At 40.5% G+C, this 16,365-nt stretch overlaps 1 protein-coding gene across 1 annotated transcript in view; it reads right to left on the bottom strand.

Moving 5' to 3' along the window:
• Window positions 1–11,690, bottom strand: part of PFKFB1 (6-phosphofructo-2-kinase/fructose-2,6-biphosphatase 1) — an 84,724-nt gene extending 73,034 nt beyond the window's left edge. The window contains exon 1 of the mRNA XM_039224820.1: window positions 11,581–11,690. Coding sequence (XP_039080751.1) covers window positions 11,581–11,677 — 97 coding nt within the window. The 5' untranslated portion in view covers window positions 11,678–11,690. The remainder of the gene's footprint in view (window positions 1–11,580) is intronic.
• Window positions 11,691–16,365: the final 4,675 nt, after the last annotated feature.

Here is a 16,365-nt window from a genome sequence, read left to right as displayed (position 1 = left end):
GTGAAATAAGTCAGTCAGAGTAACAACAAAAACCATATGATTTCACAAATATGTGGAATTTAAGAAACAAAGCAATTGAGCAATGGGGAACAGAGAGAGGAAAAGTGAGAGAGGAAAACCAAGAAAAAGACTGTTAATTATAAAGAACAAATTGATGGTTAACAGAGGGGACTTGGTTCAGGGTTGGGTAAATAGGTGATGGGGATTAAGGAGTGCAGTTGTGATGAACACTGCATATTATATGACAGTATTGAATCACTATATTATATACGTGAATCTATTACTACACTGTATGTTAACTAAATGGAATTTAAATAAAACCTTTAAAAAAGAAGGAAATTGAAGATGAAACAATTTGAAAGAAATTCCACGCTCATGGATAGGAAAAACCAATGTTATTAATATCACTATAGTACCCAAAGCTAAATCTGCATCAAAATACCAATGGCATTTTTCACACAATTAGAACAAGTAATCCTAATATTTGTATGGAATTACAAAAGACTCCAAGTAATCTTGAAAAAAAAATCTGGAAGGCAAGATGGTGGAAGTAGAAAGCTTCGTACATTTCACTCACCCCCATCTCTCAAACGGATAAGGCCTGAAGTCATAGGAACTCTTACAGAATCCAGGAGTTTGGGAGGAAACGGAGACAGAGTCTGCTGAGGAAACCTTATAGCGTGAGTACGAACTGGGAAAGATAAAAAACGGACAGGGACCTGGAGACACGGAGTGAGGGAAGTGAGCCCCCTTTGCGGGGAACCAAGGTGAGTCCAAGGGAAAAGAAAGAGAGGCTGAAACTGCTCAAGGAACTGTCCCTGTCCCTGGAGAAGAGAAAAACCTCGGCTCGGGACACAAAGGGATCTGGTTTCGAGCTGTGCAACTAACCTTGAGCAGGACACGCTGGGAGAAACCGCTCCTCTGCTCACCAGTTCAACATGGAAGGGAAGCAGCGTGCCTGAAGCCGCTCTGCCACTCTTCTGGCTTGGCTTGATTCCCAGTGGGGAGGCAAGAAGCTTGAAACTGCTCAGAGGGACTCGGCCTGCGGGTTTATATTTCTGGCAGTATCAGTGGGGCGCGGGGACTAAGATCTGAAAACAAGGCCAGGCTTGGGACATAGAGCACAACCCACCTTGGCTTCGCCCATGGCGCAAGGAGATCGGACCCAAAAGAGTGAGTTGCAATGCTTGGTTCGAGAGGGGACTGGGTCGCTGCCATTTTTCTCCCAACAACCACCAAGGCAGGACCTCGGGGAGCTGCCTCGGGACACAGTGGAGGCTAAGACCCGCCTACACCAAACCACGCCCATCCTCTCCAGAGAGCTGCTTTTTTTTTTTTTTTTCTGAGCCCGGGGCAAGACCAACATGGATACACTACTGTGATTAATTCTTTCTATTCAGATATATTTTTCCTTCTCTCATTCCTATCCCTCCCCTCTGCTGGACTGGGCATTCTGGTCACTGGTTTGCTTAAACAGTCACATTTAATCCATTCTCTAGATGTATATTCTACACCTCCACTGGAACCTTACTCTCTGTCTCTGGAGTTATAAGACTATATAGTTTCTCTGAGTAACATTATCTTCATTTATTTTTCCTCACCTCTTACCATATTCTTCTCTTTCTCTCTCTGAATTAAGCCTCTTAGTCTCTCTGCCTGGTCATTTCTCTTCCAATTTTGGTTCCTCTCCGCCCTGTCATTTCTCTCTTCATATATGCTTTCTCATAAGCACTGCATACTCCTGGTTCTTTATTTGTAGCTGGGAATTCTGGTTTTATGCTTTTAGACTGTCTTTTGTCTTTTGAGTTTTATTCTTTTCTCCTTTCTTTTTCTTTTTATTATTTGTTTTTCCTCCTTCCTCTTTTTCTTTCTTTTTTCCCTTCTTTCTTTTCTTTTTCTTTCTCCCTTTCAGTTTCCATGCTTCTTGAATTTGTCTGTGCATTTGCGTGCCTTTGTTCCCTGTGTCTGTCTGTTTCCTTTTCCAGGGATACTTCAAGAAACAGGCCAAAGTACACATGGTGGAGAGTCTCAAATGCCACTATGGGTAGGGAAATAAAATAACCAAAATCTCAACAAGAGAGACCAAGAGACACCATTCAAAGAACACTTCTTGAATGGACAGGCCCTGGAAAATCAAAGAGCCTTCTTTAATACAGCAGTACTTGAAGGTGCAGAGTGCATAACAAGCTTTTAAAACTAACTAACAGAAAGCTAGACAAAATGACGAAACGGAAGAGCTCTCCTCTAAAGAAATTCCAGGAAGAAATGACAGCTAAAGAACTGCTCACAACAGATATAAGCAACATAACTGAACAAGAATTGAGAACAATAGTCATAAAATTAATCGCTGGGTTTGAAAAAGTCATGGAAGACATCAGAAAACTATTGCTACAAAGACTATGGAGTTTAAAAATAGTTGTGATGAATTAAGAAATGCTCTAAATGAGATGCATAATAAAATGGAGGTATCCAATGAATGGATTGAAGAGGCAGAGAGGAGAATAGGTGAATTAGAAGACACAATTACAGAAAAAGAGGAAGCTGAGAAAAAGAGAGATAAACTGATCCAGGAACACGGAAGAAGAGTTTGAGAGCTGAGAAATACAATCAAACGGAACAATATCCATATCATATGAATTCCAGAAGAGGAAGAGAGAGGGAAAGGCACTGTAGGAGTCCTTGAACAACTTATAGCAGATATATTCCCCACTCTGGGAAAGGAAACAGACATTAAAATCCAAGAGGAACAGAGAACTCCCCTCAGATGTAACTTGAATCGATCTTCTCCATGACATATCATACGGAAACTGGCAAAATAGGACAAAGAGAGAATTCTGAAAGCAGCTAGGGATAAAAGGTCCCTAACATTGAAAGGGAATCATATCCAAGTGGTTACAGACCTATCCACTGAAACTTGGCAGGCCAGAAAGAAATGGCAGGAAATCTTCAATGTGATGAACAGAAAAAATATGCAGCCAAGAAGCCTCTATCCATGAAGCCTGCCATTCAGAATATAAGGAGGGATAAAAGACTTTCCAAATAAACAAAAACTGAAAGAATTTGTCACCCCTAAACCACCCCTACAAGAAATCCTGAGGGGGACTCTCTGAGGAAAATGTTGCAAGGAATGCAGGATACCAGAGACACCACCAGAAGTTTGAATCCTACAAAGAAAACAATGACTCTAAACCCATATTTTTCAATAAAAACACTGAATGTCAACGGACTAAATGGTCCAATCAAAAGACATAGGGTAGCAAAATGGATTAAAAAAAAATTCATCTATTTGCTGTCTACAAGAAACCCATTTTAGACCTGAGGACACCTTAAGATTGAAAGTAAGGGGATGGAGAAATATCTATCATGCTGCTGGAAGTCAAAAGAAAGCTGGAGTAGCTATACTTATATCAGACAAGCTGGCCTTTAAAGTAAAGGCAGCAACAAGGGATGAAGAAGAGCATTATATAATAATCACAGGGTCAATCCATCCAGAAGAGATAACAATTATAAATGTCTATATACCGAATACGGGAGCACCCAAATACATGAAACAATCTCAAAGAGAAACACTCTTATGGATAAGAATGTGCTAATAGTAGGGGACTTTAATAATCCACTTACAGCAATGAAAAGATTAACTACACAGAAAATCACTAAAGAAACAATGGACTTGAAGGACACCTTGGACCATATGGATTTGACAGATATATTTAGAACTCTACATCCTGAGGCCAGGGAATTCACTTTCTTCTCAAGTGCGCATGGCACATTCTCCAAGATAGATCACATACTGGGTCATAAAGCAGCCCTCAATAAATATAAAAGAATTGAGATCATACCATGCACACTTTCAGATCACAATGCTATGAAACTTGAAATCAATCACAGGAATTAGTCTGGAAAACCTCCCAAAACATGGAGGTTAAAGAACACCCTACTAAAGAATGAATGGGCCAATCAGGCAATTAGAGAAGAAAATTTTATATATATGGAAACAAGTGAAAATGAAAATACAACAATCCAGACTCTATGGGATGTGGCAAAGGCAGTCTTAAGAGGAAAATACATTACACTCCAGGCCTATTTCAAGAAATTAGAAAAAGTTTAAGTACAAAATCTAACAGAACGTCTAAAGGAACTAGAAGGAGAGAAAGAAGAGCACCCCAACCAAAGTAGGAGAAGAGAAATAATAAAAATCAGGGCAGAAATAAACAATATAGGAACCAAAAAAAAACCCCAGTGGAATAGATCAATGAAACCAAGAGTTGGTTTTTTGAAAAAATAAACAAAATTGACAAACCTCTAGTCAGGTTTCTCAAAAATAAAGGAGAGAGCACTCAAATAGACAAAATCATGAATGAAAATGGACTTATTACAACCAACCCATCAGAAATAGAAGCAATCATGAGGGAATAGTATGAAAAATTATATGCCAACAAACTAGACAACTTAGAAGAAATGGACAAATTCCTAAACACACATTCACTACCAAAATACACACGGGAAAGGGTAGAAAATATGAACAGACCCATAAGTAGTGAAGAATTGAGTCAGTTATCAAAAATCTCCCAACAAATAAGAGTCCTGGGCCAGTTGGCTTCCCTAGGGAATTCTACTAAAGATATAAAACAGAAATAGGGGCGCCTGGGTGGCTCAGTCGGTTGGGCTTCCGACTTCGGCTCAGGTCATGATCTCACCCTTTGTGGGTTCGTGCCCCACGTCGGGCTCTGTGCTACAGCTAGCACTGAGCCTGGAGCCTGCTTCGGATTCTGTGTCTCCCTCTCTTTCTGACCGTCCCCTGCTCATGCTCTCTCTCTTGCGCTCTCTCTTGGAAACAAATTAAAAAAAAAAAAGATTTAAAACAGAAATAATACACATTCTTCTCAAGCTATTCCAAAAAATAGAAATCAAAGGAAAACTGCCGGACTCCTTATACGAAGACAGCATCACTTTGATTCCCAAGCCAGACAGAGACCCAGCAAACAAAGAGAACTACAGGCCAATATCCTTGATGAATACAGATGCAAAAATCTTCAACAAGATACTTGCAAGTCGAATCCAACAGCACATAAAAAGAATTATCCACCATGATCAAGTGGGATTCATTCCTGGGTTACAGGGCTGGTTCAATATTCACAAATCCACCAATGTGATACATCACATTAATAAAAGAAAGGAGAAAAACCATATAATCATGTCAATAGATGTAGAAAAAGTATTTGACAAAATACAGCATCCCTTCTTAATAAAGACTCTCGAGAAAGTTGGGATAGAAGGAACTTACTTAAACATCATAAAAGCCATCTATGAGAAGCCCTCAACTAACATCATCCTCAACGGGGAAAACCTGAGAGCTTTCCCCCTGAGATCAGGAACACGACAGGGATGTTCACTCTCACCACTGCTGTTTAACATAGGGCTGGAAGTCCTAGCATCAGGCATCAGACAGCAAAAGGAAATAGGAGGCATCAGAATTGCACAGAAGAAGTCCAACTTCACTTTTCACAGACGACATGATACTCTACATAGAAAACTTGACAGACTCCACCAGAAGCCTACTAGAACTGATCCAAGAATTCAGCAAAGTCGCAGGGTAAAATATAAACATACAGAAATCGGTTGTATTTTTATACACCAATAATGAAGCAACAGAAAGAGAAATCAAGAACTGATCCCATTCACAATTGCACAAAAAACCATAAAATACCTAGTAATAAGCCTAACTAAAGATGTAAGAGATCTGTATGATGAAAACTATAGAAAACTGATGAAGGAAATTGAAGAAGACACAAAGAAATGGAAAAGCATTCCATGCTCATGCATTGAAAGAATAAACATAGTTAAAATGTCATTACTACTCAAAGAAATCTACACATTCAATGAAATCCCAATCAAAACTGCACAGCATTCTTCTCTAAACTAGAACAAACTATCCTAAAATTTGTATGGAACCACAAAAGACCCCAAGTAACCAACGTAACATTGCGGAAGAAAACCAAAACAGGAGGCATCACCATCCCAGACTTTAGCCTCTACTACAAAGCTGTCATCATCAAGACAGTATGGTATTGTTACAAAAACAGGCACATAGACCAGTGGAATAGAATAGAGAACTCAGAACTGGACCCAGAAATGTATAGCCAACTAATCTTTCATAAAGCGGGGAAGAGCATTCAATGGAAAAAAGACAGCCTCTTTAACAGATTGTGCTGGGAGAACTGGACAAGAACATGGAAGAGAATGAAACGAGATCATTTTCTCACAGCATACACCAAAATAAACTCAAAATGGATAAATGACTTGAATGTGAGACAGGAAACCATCAAAACCCTATAGGTGAAAGCAGGAAACAACCTCCTTAACCTCAACCGCAGCAATTTCTTACTTGACACATCCCCAAAGTAAGGGAATCAAGAGCAATAATGAACAATTGGGACCTCGTAAAGATAAAAAGCCTCTGCACGGCAAAGGAAACAATCCCTAAAACTAACAGGCAACTGATGGAATGGGAAAAGATAGTTGCAAGTGACATATCAGATAAAGGACTAGTATCTAAAATCTATAAGGAACTCACCAAACTCCACACTTGAAAAACAAATAATCCAGTGAAGAAATGGGCAGAAGATATGAACAGACACTTCGCCAAAGAGGACATCCAGATGGCCAACAGACACATGAAACGATGCTCAGTGTCCCTCCTCATCAGGGAAATACAAATCAAAACGACACTGAGGCACGACCTCATGCCGGTCAGAGTGGCTAAAATGAACAAGTCAGGAGACTATACATGCTGGCGAGGATATGGAGAAACGGCCCCACTCCTACACTGTTGGTGAGAATGTAAACTGTTATAGCCCCTCTGGAAAACAATGTGGAGATTCCTCAAAAAATTAACAGTAGAACTCCCGTATGACCCAGCAATAGCACTGCTAGGAATTTATCCAAGGGATACAGGAGTGCTGATGCATAGGAGCACATGGACCCCAATGTTCATAGCAGCACTTCAACAATAGCCAAACACGGAAAGAGCCTAAGTGTCCATCAGCGGACGAATGGATCAAGAAGATGTGGTTTATCTATACCACGGAATACTACATGGCAATGAGAAAGAATGAAATCTGGCCATGTGTAGCAACGTGGATGGAACTTGAGGGTGTTATGCTGAGCGAAATAAGTCAGGCAGAGAAGGACAGATATCATATGTTTGCATGTATTGGTGCATTAGGATGAAATTAACGGAGGACCGTGGGGGAGAAAAAGGGAAAAATAGTTGGAGAGAGGGATGGAGGCAAACCATGAGAGACTCTTTTATGCTCTGATGGGGGTAGGGGAGAGGGGAAGGGGCGTGGTGTTTATGGAGGAGGGCACTTGTTGTGATGAACACTGGGTGTAATATGGAAACCAACTTGACAGTAAACTATTAAAATAAAGAAAAATTAAAAAAATAAAGTTTGAATCAACCTTCAATGCACATTATTTACATTCCTATTCAACATTGTACTTAAAGTGGTGTGTTTGTGCTGGAGGTGAAAGGTAATAGGAGTGTAGTAAGATAAGAAAAGGAAAAAAATGTATATAAATATGGGGTGAAAAAAGAAAACTGTTATTTACATATAAATTATCAAAATTAATAAGAATGTTTATCAGGTTTTCTAGTTACAAATGCAATATACAAAAAGCTACAATTTTATTTGTAAACATTATCAATAAATTGTTATAAAATAAAATTTTCTAAAATGGTTGTGTTTACAATAGCAACAAGAAATAAAAGAATTTCTGGGGCACCTGGGTGGCTCAGTCAGTTAAGCATCTGACTCTTGATTTAGGCTCAGGTCATCATCTCAGGGTCTTGAGATCCTGTTTCATGTCAGGGTCCTCACTGGTCATGGAGCCTGCTTGAGATTATCTCCTTCCCTACCACCCCTCCCCCATATGTGCACACTATACTCTCACTCTAAAAAAATAAATAAAAGAATTCCTTATAATGATGTGCAAGTCCTTTCAAATTATAGAACTTCATTTGAATAACATGAAAATGGTTTGTACAGGTGGAGAGACATACTACGTTATTACGCTTTTTTCTAACGAAAACCGTGTTTTGATACATCTGATTTTTAGACTTACTGAGTGACAGATGGTTACAGCATGTTGAAAAATTTCAACTTGTTAAAAAAATAAACTTGTTAAAAATATATATTTCACACAAAATTAACTCGGATCCTCACCGTTCAAAAACAATAAGAGAAGGGAGAAATACACACACACACACACACACACACACACACACAGACACACACACACACACACACACACACACAGGTAAAAACGACTTGGGGTCATTTTGCTTTGAAGCAACACTGACCCCCTGTGGCCAGGAGAATCTTAGAAATTCCATGTCACAAAAATGTTAACTTTTCTTAAATTGATCTATAATTGGGGCACCTGGGTGGCTCAGTCTGTTAAGCAGCTGACGTCAGCTCAGGTCATGATCTTGAGGTCTGTTGGTTCGAGCTCCGTATCGGGCTCTGTGCTGACAGCTCACAGCTTGGATCCTGCTTCGGATTCTGTGTGTCTCCCTCTTTCTCTCTGCCCCTTCCCTGCTCATGCTCTGTCTCTCTGTCTCTCAAAAATAAATAAACGTTAAAAACGTTAAAAAATTGATCTACACATTGTATGTAATTCCAACCAAAATCCCAAAAGTTGTGTGTGTGTGTGTGTGTGTGTGTGTGTGTGTGCTGGAACTTAAGAAGCTGATTCCTGGGGCACCTTGGTGGCTCAGTCAGTTGAATATCTCACTCCTGATTTTGACTCAGGTCATCCTGGGATCACGACCCGTGTTGGGGGGCGCCTGGGTGGCTCAGTCGGTTAAGCGTCTGACTTCAGCTCAGGTCATGATCTCACGGTTCTGGGTTTGAGCCCCACATCGGGCTCTGTGCTGACAGCCAGCTCAGAGCCTGGAGCCTGTTTCGGATTCTATGTCTCCCTCTCTCTCTGACCCTCCCTTGCTCATTCTCTCTCTCTCTCTCTCAGAAAAAAAAAAAAAAAAAGATCCGTGTTGGGCTCCATGCTGAGTAAGTAGCCTGCTGAAGATTCTCTCTCTCTCTCTCTCTCTCTCTCTCTCTCTCTCTCACCCTCTCCCCTGCTTGTGCATGCTATCTCTTTCTAAAACTTAAAAAGAAAAGTTGCTTCCAAAATTGGTGTGGACAGAAATTTTTTTGCAGTGTTCTTCATAACCAAAAACTAGAAACTATCTAAATGCTCATCAACAGTTAGAAGGATAAACAAACCATGATATATTCACAAAATGTAGTATTGCACAGCATGGAGAATAAACAATGTAACTGCATGCACAATAATATAGATGGCACACAAAACATAATGTTGAATGATAAAACAAGTCCCAATGGACATACACAGCTTTTCAAGCACTTTACACATGTTAATGAATTTAATTCTCAGAATAGCATCATTGATTGTGTTCTTCTCCTCACCTACTGCCTCCTTTGGAGCCAGATAGGTCTCTTGAGAGGATGCTCCAAGAATAAGATGATTCAGATCTTTCAGTGGTAAATAGACTCCCCATGAAGGGAGGTAAGGCAGACATTGCCCAGGGCAGGATTTGGCAAACACTAAAACACTAAGTTTATTGCATCTGTGGTCTGACATAAATCAGTCAATCACTAATGAGTGACTTGTGCAAACAGAGCCCATGCTTGCCTATTATGAGTGGTAGGGTGGAAGTAGACCATTAAACACCTGCTTTGTGCCAGGCTTTGAGCTTGTGCTGAGGATATGATGGGCAAAAAGACCACACACCTACCTTCTTGTTTAAATAATAACTAACATTCATTGAGCACTTACTATACGCCAGACAATCTCTAAACATTTCTTTTTTTTTTTTCACTTTAAATTACAATGGTATTTTATTTTAAATAGTCACAAGATTTGACACTTCAAAAAAAGATGCCACTAATAAATAACAAACGTGGAAATACTTATCATCTAAACATTTCTTATACTTTAATTCTCTAATCTTTACAACAATACTAGTCACTTATTTTTACATATGAAGAAATGGAAGTACAGGGAGATAAAGAAACTTGCCCAAAGTCACAGAGGCAGGAAGTGGCAGAGCTGGGATTCAAACCTAGGCAGTCTGGATCCAGAACCTCTGAATCCCTGAATCACCCCCAACAACATGGTGTGGGGAGTAGTTATTAATCCTGTTTTGCAGCTGAGGAAATAGAGGCTCAGAACTAAGGTGAGCACATATTTGTTTTGCACCCTCTACATGACAGAGACTATATTAGGTTCTGCAACCTGAAAGACAGAGTTCATGGGAACATAAGAGGCCTAACTCCAGGTATGCAGAGACTAGCTTGCCTGTTTACCAGTTAAACCTAACAGTCCCTTGGAAAGGATCAAAGTGATTGACTGGATGGAAGTGGGACGTAATTCTCAGTCTCACCCAGGCTTCTATATCTCTAGATGAGTGAGTGAAACTGCTGGTGGATAGGAGAAGGAAAGAGAACAGGATGCTGCTTGTTTTCTGCCTCTTCCTCTTCCTTCATCTATATCTTACATACTGTGTACCATATTCTAACATTCTACATCTTCCTGTATTCTCTAAGCAACTACTTTTCCTCCCAATAGCACTGAGCCTGAACCTCCTCTAACATTTGTATAGTGGAAGCTTAGTCAGCTATTCATCAAGATGTCTGGGTCCCACAGTCCACAGCTGTCTTATCTCTGCCCACCTCAAGACTCCTCAGGCCATATCCTTGGGCTGGAAGCACCTTGGTTCACAACCATCCCTGTCATCTACAGGAAATGGTATACTTCAGTTTTTAAAATATATATTTACAAGTTTTGTTTACTTCTCCTTTGTCCCTGCTCTTTAAGTTCTCCAAGTGAACATTTTATAGCAGAGTGTGAGAAGCTGAGTGTTTTCTCTCTCAAATTCCCAGAACAGCAAAAGTGTCCATGTGTGCCAAGATGGCAATGAAGGAGACAGGACACTCAGGACATCAGACAGATAGAAACTTATCGTAAGAGGCTTGAGAAAATGGAGGAGACAAACTGACCAATGATGTGGTACTATTATGTATCCAGCACCTGTTCCCTAAGAAATTATGCCAGGAACCATCACCTTATTTCACCCAAGCACTATCAGACAAGACCAATTTCCAGACACTTCACGGAGATCACCGAAATGAAACATTCTAGGCCAGCACTAAACAGTTCCAAACTAGAAAAGTAAATTTTCAAACAAGAAGCATTTGAAATAAGCTCTGGATAAGAAAGAAAAAGTGCCTAGTCAAAAATCTCTCTGATTAAGATGGTTTTCACCTAATCCGCATTCTTTCTCCGTCCTTTATCTCTCTCTTTCTGTCTTTTCTCTCATTCTTTTTCTATCTTTTCTGACATTGTCCTTTCGTTATTTTAAAGCTATTTCATTCAGCTGCTTATCTAGTCCAACTTTAAGGTTGGGTTGGGGGTAGATGGGGACCATGTCCTTTGCTCTTATATACCCCCTCTACCACCACCGCCTTGAGTCCCATGGAAGCAAACCACACTTACAGCCCCTCCTCCGCTGTAGCCCATTGCTGCCACTGCTGTGTGGAATCCAGATCTTCTGCAACCTCGTTTGGGTGAGCTCTCCCATCTCTCGAGACATCTCAGGTATCACAGCTAATGGCACCACTATCCACAGGGTACTGGGTCTCACTCCTGTCTTACTAGCTATCTCTTCTGTTGCTGTGGCCACAGCAGCAGGTGGAGAGTTGGGACACGGAGGTGCACTGGGCTTCTGAGCCCTCTGGAAGCCTGTCTCCAGCCCCCTCTCCTCTTTCCTAGTCCTTGCCTGACTTGCCTGCCTCTGCACCTGTATGTACCAGTGGGGGCTTGGGTGCAGAGAAAGAGAGAGAGAGAGAGATTGGAGAGGTTGGGCAGAGGTCAGCAGAGGCCTCTGAACTCCAAGGGCTGTGTACATAGGAGATAAGTTGGAGGTCAGCAAGGAAGGTAGCCAGCAAGACAGCCTAGGTCTGGCCAGTTACTTCCCTCCAATGAAGACAGGAATAGTAGAGTATGCAAATAAAAGACCAAAGATCATGTGCTTACATCCTGTGTGGGGTGGAAAAAGTAAAGGTGATGGAGGCCTGTCTCAGCAGGTCTCACAGCTTTGAAATAAAAAATGGGTCCAAGTAGAATGCCAAGTTCTAACCCAGAAATGGAGATCCACATCAGAAATTCAAGGTTCTCAAGTACAAACAAAATCCCTACTGAAAAATGCAATGTTTTGAGCTAGCAATCAAAAATTCGAACTGGAAGTGAAAATTCATTGTCTCTCTGTTTACCCCCCCACCCCCAAATGTTATTGCCACCATTGTCTTCCCCTGAATTCTGTCTTTCCTACCACAGGGCCTCTCCCTCCTAAAATGTACTACTTGTGGGCACACTTGGAGAGGTGGACACCGTCTATCTTTATATTCTCCCCAGCCAAGGCCAAATAAATTAGAGTAAACCTGACACTTTGGGAAGAGGAATGAATGCAGTATTTCTCAGGAGAAGAGATGGTAAGCACTGCCCACATGGTTTCCAGTTGCCATTAGGGGCCCCAGGGATAAAGGCATCATGATCTGATCCAGAGCCTGACTACAGTACTTCAGGCCAAGCTGTGGATATGGTGGCTTAGGATGAATGCTGCAGCAGGCTGAGTGTGGAGACCAGGGAGCAATGACCTCAAAGTAGGACAAGTCCATAGGCCAGAACCATCCCACCCAGATGTGTCTATTCTACCTACCAACCCCGTTCCCCCCTAGTTGTAGAACACAGCTTACCTGGAAGATGTCCAAGTGTACTCTTACTTCATTCTTTTGCAACCTTCCCACCCCCTTATGAACCTCCAGTGATTGGCTACAAGGAATCTCAACTTTCTTCCACTGAACTGTGCTACACAGGAGCAAGCTTTTGGGGACAGAAATCTCTAATCACTTTCCTCCAGTGCTCTCAGCTCCATTTTGCCTTTTAAGAAGTTCCCTAAAAGTTTATTCTCAGTGTTCAGGTCTATTCAGAGGTTAGATTCCTTCTAATTGTGTATAAATCATTCCAAACCTTCAATACATTTCAAAGCCTGCCCATCTAAATGAATCTATTGGGCAGTGAATTACAGTGGTTAAAGAGCAATGGGCTGTGGAGCCATACTACCTGAGTGGAATCCCACCTCTTCCTTCTGCTATGAGATCCTGGGCATAAGACTTAACCTTTCAGTGCCTCATTTTTAAAAATATGATAAAAGCCTCTACCAATTTAGAGTTGTTGAATATCCAACGTGTTAATACACATAATGCAACCTAGGAAATGCTCAAAATACATTACTTAACACCCATTCTCTTTATGTAGTAAATGATCAATCATCTCTTTAGCTAATCTGCAACTCTAATGTAATCCTGAGCATATAACAAACAGTAAGGGGAATTTATAACATATGACAAGGGATTAACATTTATAATAAATAAAGAGCTCCTGCCAATCAATTAGATAAATTCACTTTTACTTTTTTGGTACTGTAGCAAACAAGTGACCAAGTCAGGAGTAGGAAACTGGGGACTTGATGTTTCCTAGTCCAGGGCTTTTTGTTGTTGTTATTGTTGTTGTTGTTGTTGCTAATTGATGAATTTAGCCTGGTTTAAGAAGGTGGTCTTCCAGATTATCTCAGAACCTTTAGAGTCTCAGAACTAGACTTTGGTAGAGATACAATCCTCTCAATCCTAATAAGTCTCCTAACTGGTATTACTCTGCTAATGCTAATCTTTTTTATTCCCTCAGCATTGACTTTGCTTGCTACTGAGTTACGTTTTTACTTTTTCTGATAGTGCAATATTGCATATATTGTATTTTGTGTTAGATTTTTTACTGAAGTATAATTAGCATACAGTGTTATATTAGTTTCAAGTGTGAAATATAATAATTCAACAATTCTATACATTTCTCAGTGATCATCTAGATAAGTGTACTCTTAATCTTCCTTATGTATTCTACCCCTCCCCTCATCTACCTCACCTTTGGCAACCACCAGTTTCTCTGTTTTAAGAGTCTGGTTTTTTTTTGTCTTTTTTTTCCTTGTTTGTTTGCTTCTTAAATTCCGCATGAGTGAAATCATATTTGTCTTTTTCTGACTGACTTATTTCAGTTTGCATTATTATTCTCTAAGTCCACCCACATTGTTGCAAATGGCAAGATCTTATTCTTTTTTTTAAATTTTATTTTAATGTTTTATTTATTTCTGAGAGAGAGAGAAAGAGAGAGAAGAGAGAGAGCATGAGCAGGGGAGGGTCAGAGAGAGAGGGAGTTACAGAATCTGAAGGAGGCTCCAGCTCTGAGTTGGCTGTCAGCACAGAGCCCGACACGGGGCTCAAACCCACGAACCGTGAGGTCATGACCTGAGCCGAAGTTGGATGCTTAACCGACTGAGCCACCCAGGCGCCCCAAAATCTTATTCGCTTTAAGCCTGAGTAATATTCCATTGTGTATATATATGCCATATTTTCTTTACCTATTAATCTGTCGACGGACATTTGGGGTGATTCCATATCTTAGCTATTGTAAATAAGGCTGCAATAAACATAGAAGTGTATATAACTTTTTGAATTAGTGTTTTAATTTTCTTTGGGTAAATACCCAGTAGGGGGAATTGCTGGATCATATGGTATTTCTATTTTTAATTTTTCAAAGAACTTCCATAATGTTTTCCACAGTGGCTCCATCAATTTACACTCCCATCAGCAGTGTATTAGGGTTCCCTTTTCCCCCCACATCCTTGCCAACACTTGTTATTTCTTGTGTTTTTTATTTTAGCCATTGTGACAAGTGTGAGGTAATATCTCATTTTGATTTGCAATGCTAATAATCCTAATAATAACCCTTTACATGTATGTTTCCATGACACACAAAGCAACAACATATCCTAGTTGCTCCTTATAAATATTCTCACTAGTCTCACAGGGAAACTGAGGTCTATAGAGGGGAAATAGCTTGTCCAAGGTAATTGAGCCAGTCACATGAACCCCCTTCTATGTTAACAATTTTGTCCTCACAAACTTTCCAAGAGGCAGAAAGATAATTTTAGCAGCAGGAAATCTGAGAGTGGAGGCCAGCAGGCTATTGGCAAGGTCTGAAAGGGTAAACCTGGGTTCCAGGCTTGAAAACCCAAGTCAAAATTGCCTGGAACTGACACTAGCTAGTTGGTTGGTTTTTGTGGTTGTTGCTGTTGCTGTTGTTTTGCTTTTGTGGTTGTATGTGTGTTTGGTTTTTTGTTGTTGTTGTAAACAACAGTTTATCAATTTTGTAGACCACAGTTATCAATTTTTATCCTAGAAGCAGGAGAACTAAACAAGTTTTGTGGAAAGGTCTTAGAATGGCTCTTCTCAATCAAGCTCAACCTACTTCTCTAGCCATGTGTCTCTTTAGACCCTCATGCTTAAACTACACTGGCTGACTCACTGAGTCCTCAAACATAACATATACTTTTTTCTTTCTTCTTCCTTCCTTCCTTCCTTCCTTCCTTCCTTCCTTCCTTCCTTCCTTCCTTCCTTCCTTCCTTCCTTTCCTTCCTTCCTTCCTTCCCTCTCCCTCTGGGCCTTTGCCCAGCCTGAAATGACTTATCTTTCCTTCCGTTCTCAGTGAAATCTTACTCATTCTTCAAGACATGGTTCAATGTTTGCCTTCTCTGGGAAGCTTTCCCTGTACACTGGGACAGGCATTATCTTTGGTTCTAGTATCTGAGCAAGTATCTACCAGTGTTTGTTGGTATACTTCCCTACTAGACTGTGAGTTACTTGAGGATGGGGACTAGACCTCAGTTATTTGGTATGTGTTTCCAGTGTCCAGATCAGGTCCCGGCAAAGAGAAGACACTCCCTCAGTGAGTATTTGTACAATCTATATCTCTCTACCCTAGATGAGATGACCATGTAGACAAATAATCCTTAATCATAAAGGTAAATGTTATAACTGAGAGCTATGCAGGGAACTGGGTGGGCAAACTAACTAGGTCTGAAAGTAGGAGGTGCAACCTAGAAAGTTTCTCAACCTTGAATAGGGCAGAATAGAAAAAACAAAAGAATGAAAGCCCTCCCTGAAAAGGTCCAATTAACTGGTTACACAAGGAGAGTTCACTCAGTATCAGAGACTCATTCAAGACCCAGATCTTAGCCACAAATTCTAAAATGAGGTTAATTCTAGGAAGAAAAAATACATAGTGTGACTTCCTGAGGCCAACTGATCCTGACCATCCTCCCAAAGTATGGGGTATGTGGGAGAATCTCATTAAAAACAGTAGTAAGACCATTCTGATGGGTTACAAAAT

This window comes from Hyaena hyaena, unplaced genomic scaffold, assembly GCF_003009895.1.
Source record: "Hyaena hyaena isolate Hyena2069 unplaced genomic scaffold, ASM300989v1 scaffold_1789, whole genome shotgun sequence".
In the NCBI taxonomy this organism is placed as follows: domain Eukaryota; kingdom Metazoa; phylum Chordata; class Mammalia; order Carnivora; family Hyaenidae; genus Hyaena; species Hyaena hyaena.
This window is presented reverse-complemented; position numbering and strand designations above follow the sequence as displayed.